The 21,351-nt window shown below is 38.8% G+C and overlaps 3 protein-coding genes and 1 non-coding gene across 6 annotated transcripts; 2 read left to right on the top strand and 2 right to left on the bottom strand.

Moving 5' to 3' along the window:
- Nucleotides 1-6,835: 6,835 nt before the first annotated feature.
- Nucleotides 6,836-9,860, bottom strand: LOC137735492 (uncharacterized). Of its 2 annotated transcripts, XR_015963865.1 has the most exons (11): nt 9,597-9,860; nt 9,430-9,505; nt 9,213-9,310; nt 8,924-9,025; nt 8,708-8,794; nt 8,416-8,532; nt 8,127-8,230; nt 7,836-7,975; nt 7,606-7,742; nt 7,222-7,479; nt 6,836-7,116 (listed from the first exon to the last, which is right to left on the bottom strand). XR_015963865.1 is itself a non-coding variant. In XM_068474924.2 (10 exons), the coding sequence occupies exons 1-10, from the start codon at nt 9,792-9,794 to the stop codon at nt 7,297-7,299; spliced, it is 1,242 nt and encodes a 413-aa protein (XP_068331025.2). In that variant the 5' UTR covers nt 9,795-9,860; the 3' UTR covers nt 6,836-7,296. The 2 variants fall into 2 exon arrangements, 1 of the variants encoding a protein (XP_068331025.2); XM_068474924.2 differs by having other exon boundaries at nt 6,836-7,479.
- A 1,103-nt stretch (nt 9,861-10,963) lies between these two features.
- LOC137735781 (U5 spliceosomal RNA) lies at nt 10,964-11,080 on the top strand. Its single transcript, XR_011068690.2, has one exon. It is a non-coding gene; the product is annotated as a U5 spliceosomal RNA (small nuclear RNA).
- Nucleotides 11,081-11,372: 292 nt separating this feature from the next.
- LOC137734698 (uncharacterized) lies at nt 11,373-17,798 on the bottom strand. 2 transcript variants are annotated; one of them, XM_068473956.2, is made up of 13 exons: nt 17,654-17,798; nt 17,344-17,508; nt 17,104-17,230; nt 15,747-15,874; nt 15,589-15,658; nt 15,357-15,459; nt 14,442-14,559; nt 14,183-14,264; nt 13,697-13,758; nt 12,913-12,985; nt 12,746-12,826; nt 12,002-12,082; nt 11,373-11,811 (listed from the first exon to the last, which is right to left on the bottom strand). In XM_068473956.2, exons 2-13 carry the CDS (start codon nt 17,400-17,402, stop codon nt 11,647-11,649), a joined length of 1,149 nt encoding a protein of 382 aa, XP_068330057.2. In that variant the 5' UTR covers nt 17,403-17,508; nt 17,654-17,798; the 3' UTR covers nt 11,373-11,646. The 2 variants fall into 2 exon arrangements, with proteins under 2 accessions (XP_068330057.2, XP_088553819.1); XM_088697693.1 differs by having other exon boundaries at nt 15,743-15,874; nt 17,654-17,752.
- Nucleotides 17,799-18,496: 698 nt separating this feature from the next.
- Nucleotides 18,497-21,131, top strand: LOC137734107 (protein TAB2 homolog, chloroplastic). Its single transcript, XM_068473391.2, has 5 exons — nt 18,497-19,063; nt 19,547-19,616; nt 19,822-19,993; nt 20,110-20,253; nt 20,505-21,131. The coding sequence occupies exons 1-5, from the start codon at nt 18,564-18,566 to the stop codon at nt 20,762-20,764; spliced, it is 1,146 nt and encodes a 381-aa protein (XP_068329492.2). The 5' UTR covers nt 18,497-18,563; the 3' UTR covers nt 20,765-21,131.
- Nucleotides 21,132-21,351: the final 220 nt, after the last annotated feature.

Below are 21,351 nucleotides of genomic sequence, written 5' to 3' on the forward strand. Positions count from 1 at the left end.
TTACAAAGAGATAATGATTCATGAGAAATAAGATTAAAATGTTCATGCTACACTTGCCCAAAGTCACATTTACTATCACTATTTTGCCAACAATTACCACGTGACACTTCAACCACATCGTTGACGTCACCGATTTATACGACCACTTTATCATGATCATAATAACCATTTCAAATGATAAAAAAAAAAAAAAAAATTAAAAATAACAATGTATATTGAGGAATTAGTCATTAAAATATTCATGACAATTAATAGGACTCTATTTAAATCCATGATAAAAGTTTCATAAACTCCATTAAATTTAATGTAGAATTTAATCAAAATCCACATGGATTCTATGGAAATCAAGTAAACTCCCTTAAAATCCATGTATTTATAACTCTATGGAAATTTATTAAACTCTGTATAAAATACACCCCTTACTTTATCCCTCGTAGTATGTCAAAAGTAAGATATTCATACACCCATTTTTATTTTCAGACACTCTTGTTAAATTTTGACCATTGATATTCTACAATTCATCTGATCCGACGATCAAAATTCGAGAAGTTTGTGAAAAATAAAAATGAGTGTGTAGATAACATTACCCTAAAAGTATCCATGAACTCATTCATTAACTTTCCGATAGAAAATATTCAGACTAATCACAACCTAACTGCAGCATGAAAAATAAATTTTTCTATAAAAGCAATCTTCATTTACAGGATGTCCCCCAGATCCAGAGCTCAGAAATTTTTACAGTCTCATTAATTAGTTGAACCATGCAAGCACTGTGTGCCTCTCAAAAGGTCGATCAAAATGCAAGCGTACTTATCTTGTCCTTGCTCCAAATTTCATCGTCAAATCTATACCACCTGAACACATCTTCATCAGCAGCTACCCCATCCTCACACATATCACATATCAATGTTGGACACAGAAGAAACTTACTGGAGCCATGAAGCTTCTACAGTGATTGACTCGCCAAGTTGTTCGCATATATAAGAGTAGCCGGGATGCTCAGAGTCCTCTATAAAGGTACAGTGAGCGATATTTATCACTTCCAAATCCTCCATCCTACTCAGAAATTAGCTCATTAATTATTTGAACCATGCAAGCATGTGTGCCCCTCATATTGTCTATCAATATGAAAGCGAACTTATCTTGTGTCCTTGCGCCAAATTTCTTCGTCAAATCCAACCACCTGAACACATCTTTATCAGCAGTTAGTTCATCCTCAGACATATCACACATCAGTGTTGGACACAGAAGAAACTTCTGCAACCACGAGGCTTGTGCCGTGATTGACTCGCCAAGTTGTTCGCATATATAAGAGTAGTCGGGATGCTCAGAGTCCTCTCTAAAGATATATATAGAGTGAACCGTTTACCCGTTAGACTTAACACCTTAAGCTTTTGGGTGTAGGCAACAACAGCCCTTGCGCATACTTCCTGAAACTCAAAAGGGCACATAACTTTTGTAGTAGCTGCCAACCAGCTCCATGATTTGATCAAAACATACAATCGGGTTCCAGCCATTGTAATCGGGTTCCAGGTTGGTAAGCTTTTTGAGGCCAAGGGTTCCTTTGGCTGCATCACGATGGAGCTCTCTCGTGCTTTGTTCTCTCATGACACTCATTCCTACAATGTATAAGTGTTTCTAAGGTTTACGTGCGCAAAATGAGTGTGAAGAATGTATGATGTACTTCATGTATTATGGTGAAGGTTTGTGAGGCATTTTATAGAAAACTTGAGTGTTAAAGTTGGTGTTCGTAAAGAAGTTGGTTTAGTCACAGACAAAATGTTCACGTGAAATGACATAGAAGGTGTTCATCAGTTTCACGTGAAATGACAAAAGGAAATTACACATGCATATATCAGTTACAGAAATTTCACGTGAAATGACAGACAAAATGTTCACTGGTTTCACGTAAAATGACAAAGAAAATTATACATGCATATATCAATTACAAAAGTTTAACGTGAAATGACAAACAGTGTTCATTGGTTTCACATGAAATGATAGAGGAATTTGCTCATGCATATATCAGTTACTAAAGCTTCACGTGAAAATTACACATGCATATATCAGTTACAGAAGTTTTACATGAAATGACAAACAAAGTTTTCACCGGTTTCACGTGAAATGACAGAGGAAATTATACATGCATATATATCAGTTACAGAAGTTTCACGTGAAATGACATAGGATTACACATTCATATATGAGTTACGAAAGCTTCATGTGAAAGTTACACATGCATATATCAGTTACAGAAATTTCACGTGAAATAACAGACAAAGTTTTTACCGATATCACGTGAAACAACAGACAAAATTTTATCCGGTTTCACATGAAATTACATACGCATATATCAACTACAAAAGTTTCGGGTGATAATTATTAATATGGTAATTAATCTACATGAATATGACAACGCATTCATTTTTAAAATAGTGAATATGGCCAGTTTTAAAAAAACCTGGATGCCTTCCCAGATCTCCACGAAAAAAAAAGTATGGGTGTAAATAGCGAACAAAATTTATAATGGCCTCTAATTTAATTTTTTAATTAGTCCTTTTTTTTTAGAACTCCAAATGCACAGATTCGGTCCTATCAAAATATAATGGTTTCAAGTTTTAATTTTCAGTTATTACGAACATTAAACGCATAAGTTTGGCTCAATTACTCTTATTTACTTATGAACTCAAAATTCACACATTTCATCGTTTTGAAACATATTGGCCTCATGTTTTAATGTTTTCATTGCTCTTTTTCCTTGTGAGCTCAAACCATAAATATTCGTCCTTACCAAAAAATAACGGCCTTGATTTTTAACTTTTTTATACTCTTTTTTCTTATAAACTCAAAATTCAAATATTTTGTCTTAACAAAACAATTATGGCCTCGAAAATTTTTTTTTTTTATAATTCTTTTTCCTTATAAACTCAAGCACAGATTCGGTCATATCAAAACATATTTTCTTAGATTTTAAGTACTCTTTGTTCTTAAGAAATCATAACGCATATATTTGTTCTTATCAAAAGTTCAGAACATAGTTACTTCTAATTTTTTGGTTACTCTTTTTCTTATGAATTCAAAAGCCATAGATTTACTGTTATCGAAACATTGCCTCCCTTTCTTGGCATCTTTCTTTAGTCGAATCTGTATTCTTTGTGGCGAAGTCGTACCCTCTAACAAAATGTATAGATTTGGATGAAGAAAACGAGAACTTCATCACCCCTCCTAAAAAAACTAAAGGTTAGTGGTGAAGATGGTTCAAACTTCAAACCTTATATTTCTTTGGCTCAAAATAAAATTTCAGTTTCAGAACGTGGCTCTTGAAACGAATCAAAACGCCATGGTCAAAAATTGTGATGTCCGATTCAAAATTGATTAGTTAAAAAAAAAGCTTTTTGATAAGCTCACTTTGAAGAGTCTCAAATTGATAGAGCCTAAGTTGATGAAAAACTAAAAAGGCGACAAAATTTTCTTGAACGCTATTTAATTTTCGAAGAGACTCGATTTCCATGATTGAATGTACTTCAATGTACCCCTGGTTTTCAGCGTTAACTTTCCAATACGAAAATTCAAAATAAAAGCGTCCATGAGACATTCCAATTCGTGTATTGGTGGAGGACTGAGGAGTATGCAAGGGGTGATTTTAGAGCATGCCCAACTTCTGCCCAACCACCAACTGGGCGTAGGCGGGCGTCATCACCATGGAACCATGGTTTGATGTGAGTCTAACGTACAAGTATTTTGATCCATTTGTTTAGATCAAAATTTATTTAGATTTAGGTTTTATATCATTGTTGTTTAGAGTGTTTAAACGTGAATTATAAGATATTTTGCACTAAAAAAATACATTTTGTAGAATATGAAGACAACAATTTGGTGTTATGACAAGGAAAGACTCTCTCTCCTCAGTCCTCCACCAATACTGAAAAATATATTTATGTAATTAACAAAACAAAAAAGACTCTCCTGTCTTAAGAGCAGTTCCACCGGGGAACTCATAGGCCAGCACCCAGCCAAAAAACCAGCCCGGCACCAAGGCTATCCACTACAGCCTAGCATTTTGACTGGCACCCAACCCAAGCCAGGCAAGAGACCGGCCTAAAATCAACAGACCCACATGCCAAGCCATCTGACTTCAACCGGGCCATCAACCTCCCGCACGATCAACGCATCGCAGAGAGATCTTGGTGCAGAGCTCCTCTAAGCTGAGGTTGAAGAAGGCCAATTTGCAGGCGGAGCAAAGGGCGGCGGGGATGGGGGTTTGGGGGCCTTCGACGCCCTCCTCGAGGCTGAGGTTCAGAGAGAGAGAGAGAGAGAGAGAGAGAGAGAAATAGATCCCTTCCACTGTGTTCTTCCCATATCCCTTCATCTTGTTAATGGGTTTCTTTCTTCTGCACATTGGAGGGGAGCGGTGGGGGAGCTTCTGAGGCAGAGACAGGGGAGGGGAGCTGAGATGCGTTTGTTAAAAATTAAATTATTATTTTATAATAATAATTAATAATATTTTAATAAAATTGACTAGGCTATTTGGTTTTAGGGGTGGAGATGCTTTGACCTATTACTGTACACTAAAGTCTATTAATGTTCACTTGAGTGGATAAATGAGCTGGGTGCTAGTGCAAAGTCTTTAGGGGTGGAATTGCTCTAAGAGACGATTGGTATAGTACGGCCCCAACTCTCTTAGATGGGGAATGGTATCATCATACCGTTCGCTCCCTGTTCTAATTTTTTTTTTCTTTTATCTTTTTTCCTTTGAGGTTTTTTTAGGGACCACCACGGCTTCTCTCTTCTCGAGAAACCATATATCCCTTATCAGGATAGGCACAACTATCTTTCGAGCACATGTTTAGGTTTGGCCTACATAGAAAAACAAAATGGAGCACCTAACAACGTATCTTCATAGATCAAGAACTACAAGATCGCCCCTTTCTTACGTTACTTTATTTGACTTCGTTCTTTTCTTGTTTTCTGTTTTTTGGGGTGTTTTCTACAAAAGTATATATTATATTTATGTATAGTATATTTGTGACATCCCACATCACCCAGGGGAGTGATCCTTATATGCATATTCCTATTCCTACCTAGCACGAAGCCTTTTGGGAGCTCACTGGCTTCGGGTTCCGTAGGAACTCCGAAGTTAAGCGAGAAGGGGGCTAGAGCAATCCCATGATGGGTGACCCACTGGGAAGTTACTCGTGAGTTCCCAAAAACAAAACCGTGAGGGAATGGTAAGCCCAAAGCGGATAATATCGTGTTACGGTGGTGGAGCGGGCCTGGGAAGTGATCCGCCCGGGCTGGGATGTGACAATTGGTATCAGAGCCTAACCCTGGTCACATGTGTGCCGACGAGGACGTCGGTCCCCTAAGGGGGGTGGATTGTGACATCCCACATCACCCAGGGGAGTGATCCTTATATGCACAATTGGTATCAGAGCCTAACCCTGGTCACATGTGTGCCGACGAGGACGTCGGTCCCCTAAGGGGGGTGGATTGTGACATCCCACATCACCCAGGGGAGTGATCCTTATATGCATATTCCCATCCCTACCTAGCACAAGGCCTTTTGGGAGCTCACTGGCTTCGGGTTTCATGGGAACTCCGAAGTTAAGCGAGTAGCGCGCGAGAGCATTCCCAGGATGGGTGACCCACTGGGAAGTTTTCGTGTGAGTTCCCAGAAACAAAACCGTGAGGGCGTGGTTGGGGTTCAAAGCGGAGAATATCGTGTTACGGTGGTGGAGCGGGCCCGGGAAGTGGTCCCCACCGGGCCGGGATGTGACAATATTAATTCTAATTATGTCACATTTCATTCACATATATACATATATGTTTTTTTTTTGTTTTTTTTATTTTTTATATTGAATCTCTTCATAAAAAATGCGTGTAATAGTTAATTTCTATCAATATTCCGTAATTAATATAAACATAATTATAAGGAATAAAACTATATAAGATATGGAAACTCATTTATTCCCACTGTGTTGTCATAAGTTATGCTAGATCTTTCTTCTTCATTTACAAAAGGGGTCCAAGATTGGTTTGTTTTATACATGATACGAACAAGCATTTCTTAATCTATAACTGCTTCAGATTTTGAATTACGTTGAAGATTGAAAAAACGATGCAAAGTTCGGAGACGTCTAATGACCAAGATGAAGCACAATCTGGTGATAGTTCTGAAGAGCTTAAACCATATGCAGTTCTCAAAAATCGTATCCATGATTTACTAGTGGTATATGTTAATTTTCATGGCTCCTCTATTCGCTTTTTATTTTTGTTACGTTAGTTTTTCAAGTTTTATCTATAAAATTAACTCACTTGTTGACACTCTTTTTGAAGTTGGACAGGTGTTGTCGGATCCAAATCAATGAAAACATCTGTGACATTACCAAATAATTGGAACCCAGGATATGGACGCTAAGACATCTCAATATATCATCGGTTCCATTACAGAGACCAAAACAAGAACTTACACTCGCTTTCAAAGCTGGATCTTGTGGATGAGCCTGAAATCTCAAGAGGTGGAGACAGAGAACGCCCGCTGCGACCTACTGGCAAAGTATTGTAGGCATTTCCGGGAGAAACCAAGTTTTTGTTGAATATAGGTCCTGCATCGGGGAATTGAGAAAATAGAATATAATATATTAGTTTATGGTTCCACTCCTAATAACACCAAGACATTTTGTGATGAAATTCACCACCTAACCATAGGTGATTAAGTTGAGACAATATCAATATGGTTAGGAGTGGGCCAGTGACCCGTCTCTTTGAACATCGGACAGTTTTATGCCCACTGCAATTCTGACTGTTATCACATTGTGACTGCAACCCTCAAAACTCAAAACAAAACGAGTCATTAAATCTCAAGTGTTTTTATGCATATTCAGAGAAGGTACAAATCGACGACTATATACTGTCATGAATAGTTATACAGAGAAGCTAAGCCTAACCGTCTTCAATTGCAAAATAACCCTTTTTCCGTCTTTTAGTAAATCCATGAGGAGAAAGTGCTACAATCTTGTGCCTTCGCGAGCTGTAGATAACCAACATCACTGCGATATCAGCAACGCGGAATATATCTCCCCAGCCCTCCGCATCTGTACAGGTGGAAGTTGATTTCTGCACCACACGCTTCATATATTGAAAATATCGCTCCACCACTAGTAAAAGTAGATGATGCAGACCACCTCCAACTTTGAACAACACTTTTAACAAGTTTCTTACAGATGAAGGGACAAGAACACACAAATGTGTGACGTACAGCCCACTGCGCAGAGGAGCAAACGGTTGACAATGACGTCAACATGCAACTGCAACTGGAACATCTTCTTCAGTTTGTAAGTTGTCAGAGTCAACGGGCAATGGACTCTTCTGGAACTTGTTTCTTAGCTGACCACAAGCTGCATCTGCATCCAAGCCCCTTGTTTGACGTGTGCTGACGGTTACTTTATTGTTCTCCAGAGCAGCTGCAAATGCTTGTACCTGCCAAATGAAATTTTTTCAGAAACCACAACAAATCAGGTGAATAAAACAAGAATTAAACTAACAAAAAAAGCGAGAATTGGATCAAGTATAGAGGTGTTTATGCTTGAAAACAAAGTTACATACCGCTTTCTTGGATGGACGTTTATACTCAGAGCCTTCTATTGGATTAAATGGTATCAAGTTCACATGAGAACCTCGTCCCCACTCATGGAGTAGCTCTGCAAGTTCTACTGCATGGTCTACCGCATCATTAACTCCAGCTGCTCAAAACAAAAATCATTGTCAGGTTGTTAAAGTAAGCATACAGGGATCAAAAGAGACGAACATAATTTTTCTAGATCTTATTTCAGTACCTAAGAGTGCATACTCAAAGGAAACCCGTCTACCGGTTTCAGTGAAATAGTCCCTGCAATCCCTCATCAGTGCACTCAGAGGGTATGCCTTTGCACTAGGCACAATTGTTTCCCTCAGCTTCTGGTTAGGAGCATGCAGGCTGATACACAACAATATGAGAAACACTTAGCAAGGATTTAACTTCAGAACGCTTCCTTTTTTCTTTTTTTTTTGTTCTTTTTCTGAACAAGCAGTTCAACAAAATGCTCCAGTAAATACAAATAACTCATTCCCATTTAAAAATAATATACCTGACAGCCAATGTCGACTGAAGTTTGTGAGATGCTAGCCTTTTAATTGTATTTGGAACCCCAACGGTAGAAATTGTGATCATTCTTTGCCCAATTTGAATATCCTGTAGGAAATAAAGTCCAACATAAATAAGTTTCACTCATATCATAATGTTAACAATTTTATAAAATAGCATTCCGCTTTAATACTAGTAGGTTTCAGGTCACAAAGTCAAAGTTCTTGATTCTATATATTAAACATGGAACCAAAGCAGCTATTAAAAAGCACAAGATATAGTTGCAAAGGCACCTTGTTTAGACACTGATGCGCTTCAAGTACCGCCTTCAGGTTCATCATCGGTTCACCCATTCCCATGAACACCACATTAGTCACCCTATGGCTGAAGATTTCCTCTATAACCAAAACCTGGAAATATGATGGTATCCAGAATCACAATAAATATTGAGTTTGCTTATGTATTAGCATACAACAATTGTAAACCTTACATGAAATTTTCAATCATGCCTGTGCACAAATTAGATAAACAAGTGAGCATGCAAAGAGCCCTGGAAGATAAGAGCATGGAAAAGACAGTTAATACCTGCTCAACAATTTCATGCCTCTTGAGGTTTCTTGAAAATCCTCCTTTTCCCGTGGCACAAAAAGAGCAACGAAGAGGGCATCCCACCTGTCTCACGCAAAATAATAAGAAATACCATACGAACTGCATTGTGGTGAACCATGCACAAAACCAACGCTGAAACATAACTGCAGGGAAATTTTATTTCAATGGCTGAATCTCATCTCAGAAAATCACCTGTGATGAAACACACGCTGTAAGGCGCATCACACCTTTCTCGTCTTTAACTGGTATGCCAACAGTTTCAATCAATCTGTTATCCTCCAACTTTATCAATAACTGCAAGAATCAATGGCACAACTTTTAACCGCTAATACGCTAATCCAAAAAATTACTTACTGGCAATCAAACAGCCCCATTTCACAAACAATCATGATCCACGGAAGCCATTCAACTTCACATTGAGTTATAACAAGGATATCCCACAAAATTATCCAGTGGCAGCAACCATCTTCCAAGACATTACCTTGACGGTGCCATCAGCAGCAGTGACGCTCTGGTAAATGGGTGACCTACCAACTTTCCATCCAGCTTCCTCAAGCTCATTTCTGAATGCCAGAGGCACTGCAGCACAAAGCCCCACAATAATTTAGCATTGCCCCCCCAAAACACAAAAAACCCAGAAAAGAAAAAGAAAAGAAAAACCAATCTTTTTCTAGAGAGAGATGGAAAGAGAAATTTACCCTGATTGAATTCCTGAATATCTTTAATCTTTCTTTTGTAAATAAGATGATGGAGCTGCTTCCCTCTGTAGGCTTGCTATAAATACATTTTCAGAAACAGAAATTTAAGTAAATAAATTCAGTAACTTTCATTTCTGCGCAAACAAAAGCATTTTGTGCTTGTTTACCTGACTGAAGTCGATTGCGAGCTGTTGGAGCTCCGGTTCCGACAAGCCGAGTAGGACTTGGGGGTCGGTGCTTTTGGGGGCGGTGGTGGTGGTGGACAGGTTCATGCTCGCCGCTGCCATGGCGCGAGTGCGGGCAGCACGTGCGAGAGGAACGGCGCAGACGCGCTGAATTAGCGACGTTGATGAGGCTGTCATCATTGTGCTGTGCTGGGTTTTTGCTTTGGCGCGAGATGAAGAAGATGAAGCAGAGGAAGTGTGGCTAAAACCTCAGGTTTGTGGTTTACTGATATTGGACTTGATATGGGCTTTAGGCCCAAGTTGGACCAAGCCCATAATTGGGTCGAGAGCCTGAATCAGTCCATAAACATGGTAAAGAGTGGCAACGGGTCGTGTTCGAGTTTATTTATTTATGTTTCGTGTCAGTTGATTAATACGTAAAACAATGTAAGAATTAATAATACAATTAGCGATATAATATTTCTTGAACAACATTAGTCGTGTTTTAATTATGTTATTGTATACACTATACACCTCGAGTTTTGTATATAAGAAGGATGATGATAATGATTGTTGAGATATTATAAAATCGGACAATCACAAATGATTAGTCCAACCTTAATATTGTTTCTAATTTAACCATCTCGATGATATTTTTTCAAATCCACTGCTACTTGTATTCACATAATTATCTCCAACCTAAGAAAGAAGTAGAGAAAATGGGAGTCTGCAGCACCTGGTTCTTTATAAAACTTGGCTTGGAACTTGAAGGTTTAATCGCGTAGCTTCACTTTTTATATTATTTTATTTTACCCATCAATATTGGAGAGAGGAAATTGAATTCGAGACTTGCGGTGCATTAGTAGAAGGACAAGGATTGTCTGCCCTCCCACTTCTAATGTCCTCCCATGCTCTCCTGTTTTGTATGGTCACGGTTAAGTTACGTCAACATTTTATGTTGTTTTTTTATAGAGATAATAAAACAAAAATAAATAGTAATATAAAATGTTGACGTGGCTTAACCGTGACCACACAAACAGGAGGGCACGGGAGAGCATCGGAAGTGGGAGGGCAAACAATCCTTGTCCTTAGTAGAAACTCTTAGCCAACAAAGCTACTAGTCCTTCGCAATTCCGGAGCTTCAATTAGTTTCTCAAAGTGAAAGGGACAAATGGAGAGCATATTTTGCAGTGTAGATGCAAGGAATGGCAAATCCTATACCATATGGGAGCCTGGTTAGGTCCTGAAACGCTAGCTGTAGCTCTTGTGGGTCAAAAGCAGTAGGCGCTTCCCACATCGACGAGACCAGCAAGAACGAGCTACAGTCGGGACTATAAAAAGGGGCATTCCTGTTCAACTTAAAGTTACGGAGCCATGCGTTGAGCACAAAGCGAACTATTCTTTCGCCTTTTACTAAAGAATACCGTGTGCTCGTCTCTTTAAGTGGCATACGCCTATTTTTGGAGGGGTGCACCTCTGTGGGTGCCCCTTACAATTCCAGTTCATAATTTATCAGACTTGCTGCAACGCTATTCATGTATGTGACATGGAAAAAACTGTAAACTATTTGTTCCAAGTTGTAACTTTTCTTAAAACTCAAGTTCTTCATCTGTTTATTTCCAATTTAGAAGCCGTTCGACGGATTAAATTCCAAAAATTTGTAGTTAATTAATATATCTCCCGGTATTTAATCGACAAGAGTCGATCGCCTGTTCCACATTGTAACGAGACACAAAAAGTGCATTTCATCAATCACCAAACACAAGTAACAAATCGACGTCTGAAAGTTACTGAATTTTCCTACCAAATCAGCGAACAAATTGCTCGAGTTTAAGAGCGAGGTTCTTCGTATACAAGCAAAATATGTAGTAATCAAAACACAAATTGCTAGTCATCATCCAAAGGTGACTGCTCTACAAGACATACGTTTTTGACTATCTATGCACTGACATGTATGATGCATGTTAAATGGGTCCTGGGATCAATCATGTTACATTCCAAAAATTTGACAACGGGTTTTGCCGCCAGATGTATATAGTTAGAATGGAGACCGCTAAGCATATTGTAGTTCTAGTTCCCTTGATTCATACGCCGGAGGCAGCAAACTGTGTATGTTCACAAAAGGATCTTCACTGCCTGATGGTGGCTCCCCAATAGGTTTATCCAGAACATAGTCAGGAATCGCTACAAGCGTTTCATCAAAAAACTCTTTCATGGTCTGCAAGGTTCAAGAGCCATATCAGAAACTTAAGCAACTCAGAAATAACATAATTCCCTGGATCAGAGTAATAAACCATCGGAAAATAATGAATGAATATTGCGGATTGATTGTAACTTTCAAGTCCTAAAAGTGAAACTTAAGAAGTATACAAGGACAATAACAGCAGCAGCAGGAGCAATAATACTACCGTGCAATGCAGGAAAGCAGCATCAGCCTTGCGTTTCCATTGACTATTCCCAGGTTCTGAATGGAAAAGACCAATCAAAGGCTGCACCAGAACAAAAAGAGGGTGATGCAATTGCACCAAATTAATATGGTCGGAGAAAACTTCACTCAACGAGAGACTAGCTTAAGATAGTGTAACCCACTCAACAACAAAAAGCAGTGAAAGAGGGAAGAATAGAGACACCAGGATAATACGGTAATCACAAATTGATGATACTGCAAAAGTATTTAGGTTTATTTTCTCAATAATTCCTTTGCATTGTTAAACAAATCCAAAATGATGTCCCAATGTATTCGACCTAAAAGCAATGATAGCCCAGAGTAAAACCCACCCATAAGGTAACAACTAGAATTCAACAAGGCAGATTGAGCCAGATAAGCAACGCATGTCAAATTACATAATATATATTGCTGTTTTGGTAAAGTAATGTGACGTGACAAGACTGAAGGGACCCATGAAACTGAATGCTACATTGACATCAAAAGACAATCAGCTGAAAGCTTCCCAATTTTTTTTTTAAAGAAAATCATCTCGGAATCGGGAAAATATGGAAAATAATAATATAATATTGTCAGTTTGACATTTTTGTGTGTGCAAGAAGAGGTTGGCGGCATATTTTATTTGTTCTAGTATGACTTGTACAAGGGTATGTGTAAAACTTTCCAGATAGGAACACAAAATTATGAGGATGATGGTAGCACTAACCCTTGCTACATCTCGCACAGTTGGTTTGCGTCCATATTTTCCCACAGCAGTATCTCCATACACTTGAAACTTCTCCAGTATCTAAAGGTGGTGGAAAAGATAGTATAAGCTGTAAAAGTTCAATGGAAACTGAGTAGATACACCTATTTACAGCCAAGTTTGCAGACCTGACGCCGTGTTACACCACTGCTTGGTGCTCCATAAACTACAGTATCAACATGTCCCAAAGTATGCCATGGTCTATTGAAAAATGTACAATGGTTGTCAGTCAACTTTGGAGTCACATATTAACATTGCAGTAGAGAGGACTATCAGAATTTTAAATCAGAATTCTAAATTAAATAAAATAAAAACCTAACCTAAAGTTAACACAAATCTTAACCGAAAATGTTGGGGATATTTTAATATGGTGGAATCATTAAAGCAAGTAGTTAGTCTTCATTCAAGTCTCGATCTTTCACTTACCAGTAAATTTCTTACTTGGCACATGCAAGACACACATTTGGTTCAAGGGTAGAGGACAGACTTGCATATGATGTGATACGTTATGGGCTAAATAATATAGTGGAGGGAAAATGCTTCCCTTTCTTGGACAAGACTCGTAGACCAGAAAAGATCAACATAAGAGTTTTCATAGTCAGCTACCCTAATTTCATTCTTTCAAATCTTGCATCTTCTACTTAAGCCCTTGTTTTCACGCAAGAATTTGATTTGGTCCTTTGATAGGAAACAAAAACTCTACTGAAAGAATTCTAGTTTCACTCTAAGGGCTAGAATTACATGTGCACTCATACACAAAAATGAAACAAAAGTATATACAGTATAATCATCAGAGAGGATAAGGGTCATAAAATAGACTGAAAGAGACCTGAACTACGTACACCAAATTTGTAAGTTCTTGCAGCAATTTACCATAAGGAAAAAGAAAATCCAAATTATGATATTACATACTTATTAAATGCAGCACGTCCAACCATTACACCATGAGCTCCTGCCCTTCTTGCTGCATTGACCTATAATTAGTGGGGGAAAACGACATGAGATAAAGGTTGTTACACATAGAGTTTCTGCATCAACTAAGAGGCAGCAAAAAAATGTCGACAGCTTTGTTGTATCACTATCACCATGTATTCCCAAATCATGTTAGAAACCAGGAATTCCAATTCATAATTTCATATGCATGCATAAAGTTGGAACATCAAGAAAATAACAGTTAAATTTTGCAAATATGCTGTATTGACTAATTACAATGAAGAAAGTTTCAAAAAATACAATCTTCTCAACAGTAAGGAAATGACAGCAGGGACACAATACCAAAGTTACAACTAACGTCCCAATTGACGATGCAAAATTTTATAGAAAATAACGAGAGTTGAACAAAAAAGTAGCTGGAAACATGATATCCTCTGAAGACAATACAATTGTTCATAGGTTCACCTCCTCAACGGTGTTTATGCCCCCATTTATTGTAAATCTCAAGTCTGGAAAGTCACGCAAGAGGCCATAAAAGTACTCATATCTGCAATAAAGTAATATATGAACAATTATAAGAAGCAGTATGCTACTAGTGAAGGTGATATACAAATGTTTACACATATAATCCAAGCATTTTTTTAATAGCAGTTATGAGATAAGCATATCAGTAAAGTGACTAAGAAAATATAAGTTCATAAAACATGAAATAACAGATACATACTTAAGAGGCGGAATACTTCGATTTTCAGCTGGGCTAATTCCATTGAGTAGTGCCTTCCGTGAATGTATTATGAAATGCCTAGTTGGTGATTGAGAAGAAACCTTGTAAATAAAATCACCTGAAAAAGAGACAGGTGGTGACACAATTAAGTGAGAATGCAACTCAAGAAACTAAAATAAGCATAGCTACATATTCAGATACACAACGATGTGGAATTAGATAAACTCAGGTATAAGCATTAGACAAATCAATAATGCTCTCTGTTTATCACTCAACAAGCATATAAAACATAAATGTGGAAAGAGTGTACACAACAAACAAAAGGTGGTTCCTGTTAACTTTCAAAGAGCTGCATTTTTTCCAGCTGCTGTTGTAGGTGAATTTAGAACGCTCTTGCATTGACCCCATTGCTTCTATATCGTTACAACATTTCACTGCTAAATTTATATTTAATATTCTTCCATCTGACGGATGAAACTTCGTAATATAAATTATCTCTCTTTTTTCTTATTTGGCATACTGTAAATCATGTCTAAACCTATTCTTTTAATTTCCTTTTCCTTTAATCCAAAGATCATTTTGAACTTATGGTAAGAAAAATCTGCAAAATCACCAAACTGATCAAAATTTAGGCTTCCAACGATGTACAGATTTTGACTTTTTGTAGCACTGAATGTCATTGTGTTTTCATGGTATAAATATAATGACATGATCATAAAGCAATAAACAAGGGCTATGAAAGGTATAGCCAAACACATAAGGCAAAATTCAAGCATAACTATTTATATTATGCAAGAAACTACGTGTCCTCAGTTCATCATTCGCTGGCTTTTCCAATGTCTTTCTTTTTTTATATATTGATATTGACTAGTTTGCTAACCATATAAACAGAAGAATCAGGAAAAGGAAACTTACAGAGCTCGTTATATGAATCATGATTATCAACACCAATTCGACATTTCACGCTAACAGGTGCATCTGTGTGCGCAGCAATCACTGACATAGCCTCAGCAACAAACTTTCCTTGTAAAGACCAAATGTCTTTATCAGAGAACAGTGTAAAGAAAAAAAAACTATATATATATATGTGTGTGTGTGTGTGTGTGGAAAAGTTGCAAATAACAATATAATGAGAAGGGTATCAAACCTTTGGATCAAGCATAAGACTAGCACCAAAGCACCCGTGCCCAGCTACTCTTGGACTCGGACATCCACAACTGGTAAACGGTCGAGGGTCAGATTAGGGGTTGGGGAGAACTTGAAAGATAAATTCTAACGGACAAAAGCTTAACAAAGAGTACCAACTTAAAATTGATCTCATCATATTTGTAAGGGTTAGCAAGCTCAGTCGCTTTGGCGAGGTTTTCCAAATTATTCCCGCCAATTTGAAGAACAATAGGATGTTGTTCCGGGGAATATTCCAAGAATCTATCCTGATAAAAAGTCCCACTATCAGTTTTCTTAATCCAAACATATCAAATGTACAAGAAAAATCCAGAAATAAATGAAACTGTGAATACCAGTTCAAAATTTATCAAAAAAATAAAAATAACATAAAAAATAAAAGAACTTTAATCAAGGGGTTGGCCTTGAACCCGTGGGTCGGGGCGGGTATAAGGTGAAGAAATTGACGGGGCGGGTCCAAAAATCAGAAGAAACAGGGCTCTGGCCTGAACTGTTCTACCGTTGGACTATTGGATTAATCACACCCCCACCGTTGGATCTTTTCTCATTCATTCTCAAACTCACTCTTCTCCCAGGTGTCTTGACAGCCATCACCAATTCACCATACCATCACCATCATCTCCTCCCATACCTTCCAATCGCAACCACCCCCGTCACCACCATCGAGATGGTCTAACACCACGGCCAGCGCCTGTGAATCGAAATTGACCACCAACCATCACCAATTGAAATTGGCCACCGTCTGCTGGGATGAGCAGGGGACATGGAGCCAATGATTCCTGTGAAATCTCAGAGATGGCATCGTACACCAAATTAACTTCACAATTTCCACCAAATTACTTTTTGGTTGAGACTATTTCAAAGCTTTCGGATTCTGATGTGACACTGAACAATTCTTTCTAATCTTATACAAAATGAAGTCCAATGGGGTTCAATGAAGTTAGGCTTGGCTCAGTTAAAGACTTCTTATGAGCTCACGGTGTGGTAGAGTTAATAAGTATATGGTGAGAAAAAGCAATAAATGTTTTGGGAACACAGACATCTCAATTAGAGGTACTGATGCATTCTAAACGCAGTAGCAAGATCATCTGTCTTTTATAAAGTCCATGAACACCCTTTTACTACAGTAAAATTCAAAATATTTAACTGATTGAAACCGATAATCAGAAATCCCCACGGTATAAAGTTATCAACTTCAACTAAATGCTTTATTTAAAGAGAAATGTCAAGTAAACACATGGAAGATGTTTGTCAAACTATCCCTTGTATTGGATGCCTACATCAATTCAAAAGAACCCTAATGGTATCTTGAGAAAACCAACTTCCACCGAATTATATTCTTCGTTGGCAGTCTTTCAAAGCTTTCGATTCGGAAGTGAAACTCAACAAATCTTTCTCATGTTGCACAAAACTAAGTCCAATTTGAGGCTACAAAATTGCAATACTTGCAGAAAGAGTATATATAAATATGGTTTACCAGATTATCCTTCTGGTAGACAATGGTCTCAGCAGCAAGCATCTCTGTGTAGAGCCACGCATTCTTCGAAATGAGCCTGGCCAGCGTCCTATAGTGATTGTCAGTCCACTCCATCATGGGAGCAATACTGTAAATTTGCAACAAAACCCAATTCCGCAAAAACCATAGAAATCATGGGGCAGCAATACAACGTGCAAATTAGTTAAAAAGTAAAGCGATTAGGGAGAAGAAGATGAGAACCTAAACCAAGGAGGAGGGTAATGGGCGTGGTGAGGATGGGTGGCGAGAGAATAAACCATGACGGCGGCAGCGGCAGGTGTGCTACTGCTGAGCACTTGAAGGGTTTGACAGGAAGAGGAAGTTAAAAGTGGTGGTGGTGGATGCGGTGGCTGTTGAAGAAGTCCCCTGAAATAGATTAAACGACAATTTGCCACGGTTTTTTGTGCGAAGAAAAACAGAATGAATAGGAGTAACAGATGAATACGAAGAAGAAGAAGAAGAAGTTGGAAACTTCATTTTTTTTTTCTTCTGGGTCTGAATTTAAACTCACTGTTCAGAGAATCTCAGAGGCTCCTGCTGGTTGTGTGTGTTGGTTCCATGGACTCTCGGGAGGGAGGCTGATAGCTTGATAGGGCAATTCTTGGTCGACGGAGGCAGAAGACAGAGCCACTGGAAAACGAAAGGTTGCTATCTATTGGACTTGGACATGGTGAAGGTAGCCCTATTTAACACTAGGCCCAATGAAAAAGCATTTAGGAACATTGTTTGACTCTTTACATATAAAAATCGTTCGTTGTCAATACAAAATTAAAATATGCAAAAATATAAGAAAAGTTTATGACTATAAGTTAAAATGTGATTTTTCTGCAAGAAACAATGATTTATTTTACATAAAAGGAGCCAAATATTTTTCGCTATGAACTTTGATCAACACTCAATTCCTTGGTTTGATAAGGAAAAAAAAAACCCAACTCCTTGGTTCGGGCCAACAATCAATGTCACTCAATCGTTATCAAACTAACTGCAATCTTTTTTTGTCTGTGAAGTCCCGTCAAAAATTTTAAAAATAAACAGGAAAAAAAAACAAAAAAAAGAAAAACTTGGGTGTCCAAAAGCCCTAAACCTAGGGTATCAGGTAGGAGTATGATTCTCTCCTTTCCTATTATTATCTCCTTCCATCCCTTCTTTTCACTCTTCTTTTTATCTTATTCTCTATATAAAAAATTCAAAACAAGATATAAATGTGACGTAATCGCAACTGTTTAAATAGAAAAAGATGGAAGGAAAACGAGATTATGAGGGAAAAGAATCGTACTTCTATCTGGGGGTGGGCCATCCCGACTCACTACCCGGGGGCCCACATTCATCTTCAAATATATGTGGCGGAGAAGCAACCGCTATAACCGTCTTTCTTCTTCCTGCAAACTCTATCAGTTCAGTTCCTTACTCTCACTATTTCCATGGCGAGCTTCAGCTTCAACACCACCAGAATCAGAACTCCCACCCTTCACTCTCAAAAACCGATCTCCAAATTCATCTCCCGCGCAAAACCCATCAAAATCCCATCTCCTCTCTCCACCACTCCCTCAAAACCCCGGCCAAAACTCCGCTGTTTCCGACCAAATTCCGTTTCGGAAAGCTCTGTTTCCACGACGCAAGAGGCAGAGGAGGAGGAATTTGATGAAGTGGACGATGACCCGACGGCGGAGCTGAGCTACCTCGACCCAGAAACCGACCCGGAGAGCATTTCGGAGTGGGAGCTGGATTTCTGCTCCAGGCCGATTTTGGATATCAGGGGGAAGAAGGTGTGGGAGCTGGTAGTGTGTGACGAATCGCTGTCTCTGCAGTTTACAAAGTATTTTCCGAACAATGTTATCAACAGCATTACTTTGAAGGATGCTATTGTGTCCATTAGTGACGAGTTAGGCGTCCCTTTGCCGGATAAAATCCGCTACTTCAGGTAATCATAACCATTCATTTTCTTAATCTTCATTTAAATATCATCTCTGCTAGTAAACCGAAGAAGGTTTAGTCATCTATATATGTCGAACAAAGCAACAACTACGTAAATCACAACCGCTGAGGTGCGCTCATGGGGTTGGTGCAACTAATGTCTTACTAGTTGTTAACAATGGCATAAATGTTGCCAAATTTTTAACGAAAATAGCACGTTTGGGGCATGTGAGGTGCTTCACACTTGTGAAACTCCAATTTACCCTCGCATTGGTCACTCGTGCGTGAAATATTTCGAAAGAAGCGATGAAATAAAGTCATTGTCCTCGAATTGTAACAGTTCGTAAACTAGACGGTTAAAATCGCAGAAGTTAGCAGTTTATTTTGCGCAAAATGTGTGCTTCTGTGGATTGTGCATACTTGAGAAAGCATGTCACTTGGGATTTGGAAACGGTTCCACCTTTATGATATGTTCATTTGGACTATGTAGGTCACAGATGCAGACAATTATCACAAAAGCATGTAACGAGCTCGGTATAAAGCCGATTCCCAGTAAACGGGTAAGCATGTTTTTCTTATCAATTCTCTAATTTTCGGAACATATACGGATTGAGGAAGCATTTTTTCAACCACACAATTGATCAAGTAACTTATTTCCGCAGAGATGCAGAAGTTGCATGACTTTGAAACACCGCTTTTCTTTGAGTTTCTGGTACAAATGCTTCTCTCTGTCAGCTAATTGTCTTAAAACATTGCTTTTTGCAGTGCCTATCGCTGCTTTTGTGGTTGGAAGAACGCTACGAGACAGTATACACACGCCATCCTGGTTTCCAGAAAGGATCTAAGCCACTCCTTGCGTTGGATAACCCTTTCCCAATGGAACTTCCGGAAAATCTTGTTGGCGAGAAATGGGCCTTTGTTCAGTTGCCCTTTTCAGGTAAAGGACTTGCTAATGGCGACATTTCGACAGATATAACAAGTCACATTCCCTGACCTGCCTTCTTCATCCGGTAACATTTCATGTGCCCTTGCTAATTCTACTTCCTGTTTCAGCTGTTCAAGAGGAAATCTCATCCTTAGATACGAACCTCGTGTTTGGTGCAAGTCTAGATTTGGATTTGTTGGGGATTGAAATTGACGAGAAGACATTGATTCCAGGATTGGCTGTTGCATCTTCGCGTGCAAAACCGCTAGCAGGTGTTTATTCTCTCGGACTGTCATCTTCTTCTTGTGCATATTTACTTGCATATATTCATACGCAGATAGCATTTTATGTCATTAGATTGCTAATATGAACTGTTGGGCGAGTGGATCGACAAGATAACAATATCTTCTTGTGATACATTTTCCCTAAGTCCGCTCTCATTCCTATTGAGTCTTGTACTATTTTGTGTCGTTCCTCTTAACAATCAAGGATCCTTACAACATCTTGCTATATGGTGGTGTAGCTTGGATGAATGGGTTGGAAGTTTGCTCGATTGAAGTCGATTTGTCACGGGCTCGCTTGCTTCTTTCTGTCGGGATCTCTGGCCGATATATTTACGCCACCTACAATAAAACTCCTGAAACAAGTAGTGAAGCCGAAGCTTGGGAAGCAGCAAAGAAGGATTGTGGAGGCTTGCACTTCCTTGCAATCCAGGGGGACTTGGACGGTGATGATTGTGTCGGATTTTGGCTTCTGCTAGACTTGCCACCTCCACCTGTATAGTTTAATCTGTCGAAAGGTTTTCGAAAGAAATAACTCTCACGTTAGTTTCTCAGTTACATTACTTCATCTTCATACTTCAGAGTTGAGAAATGATTGCGAATACTGCTTCGGAAAGGAGTTTCTTGTTGAAAATTTGTACTGTTATCAAACTCGCTATCCGGCAAATTTGGTAGCAGGGTTCAAGGTCTCTCATGCAAAACTAGGGTTCGGGGTCCTTGAGTTATGGTACCGGGTCTGTGATCCTGTGTTCAGGATCACAGACCCAAAGTTATCCACTTAACATTTACAACTTGTATTGCCCCTCCTTCTAAGGAACTTTAGGATGCGAAATATTCACAGAAAAGCAAGCACAACCCTCCTTCATTCATCTTCTTTATTCTAACCTCGTTTGAAGTAGTCTTGATTTCGCAGTACACCCCTGCAGGTTTCCAGAACTTACCAAGTTCGTCAGGCGTGGGATTTACAGTTTCACAACTAATTGATGGTGCCACCAAAACTGACTCCCGCTCAGGCGTAGTCAGTTACGAGGCACCACGATCTGCACAAACAATGACTTGAGGATGGGATGCTTTCTAATTGCTGAACAA

The sequence above is a fragment of the Pyrus communis genome, chromosome 7 (genome assembly GCF_041283825.1).
Source record: "Pyrus communis isolate YQ-2024b chromosome 7, ASM4128382v1, whole genome shotgun sequence".
In the NCBI taxonomy this organism is placed as follows: Eukaryota; Viridiplantae; Streptophyta; class Magnoliopsida; order Rosales; family Rosaceae; genus Pyrus; species Pyrus communis.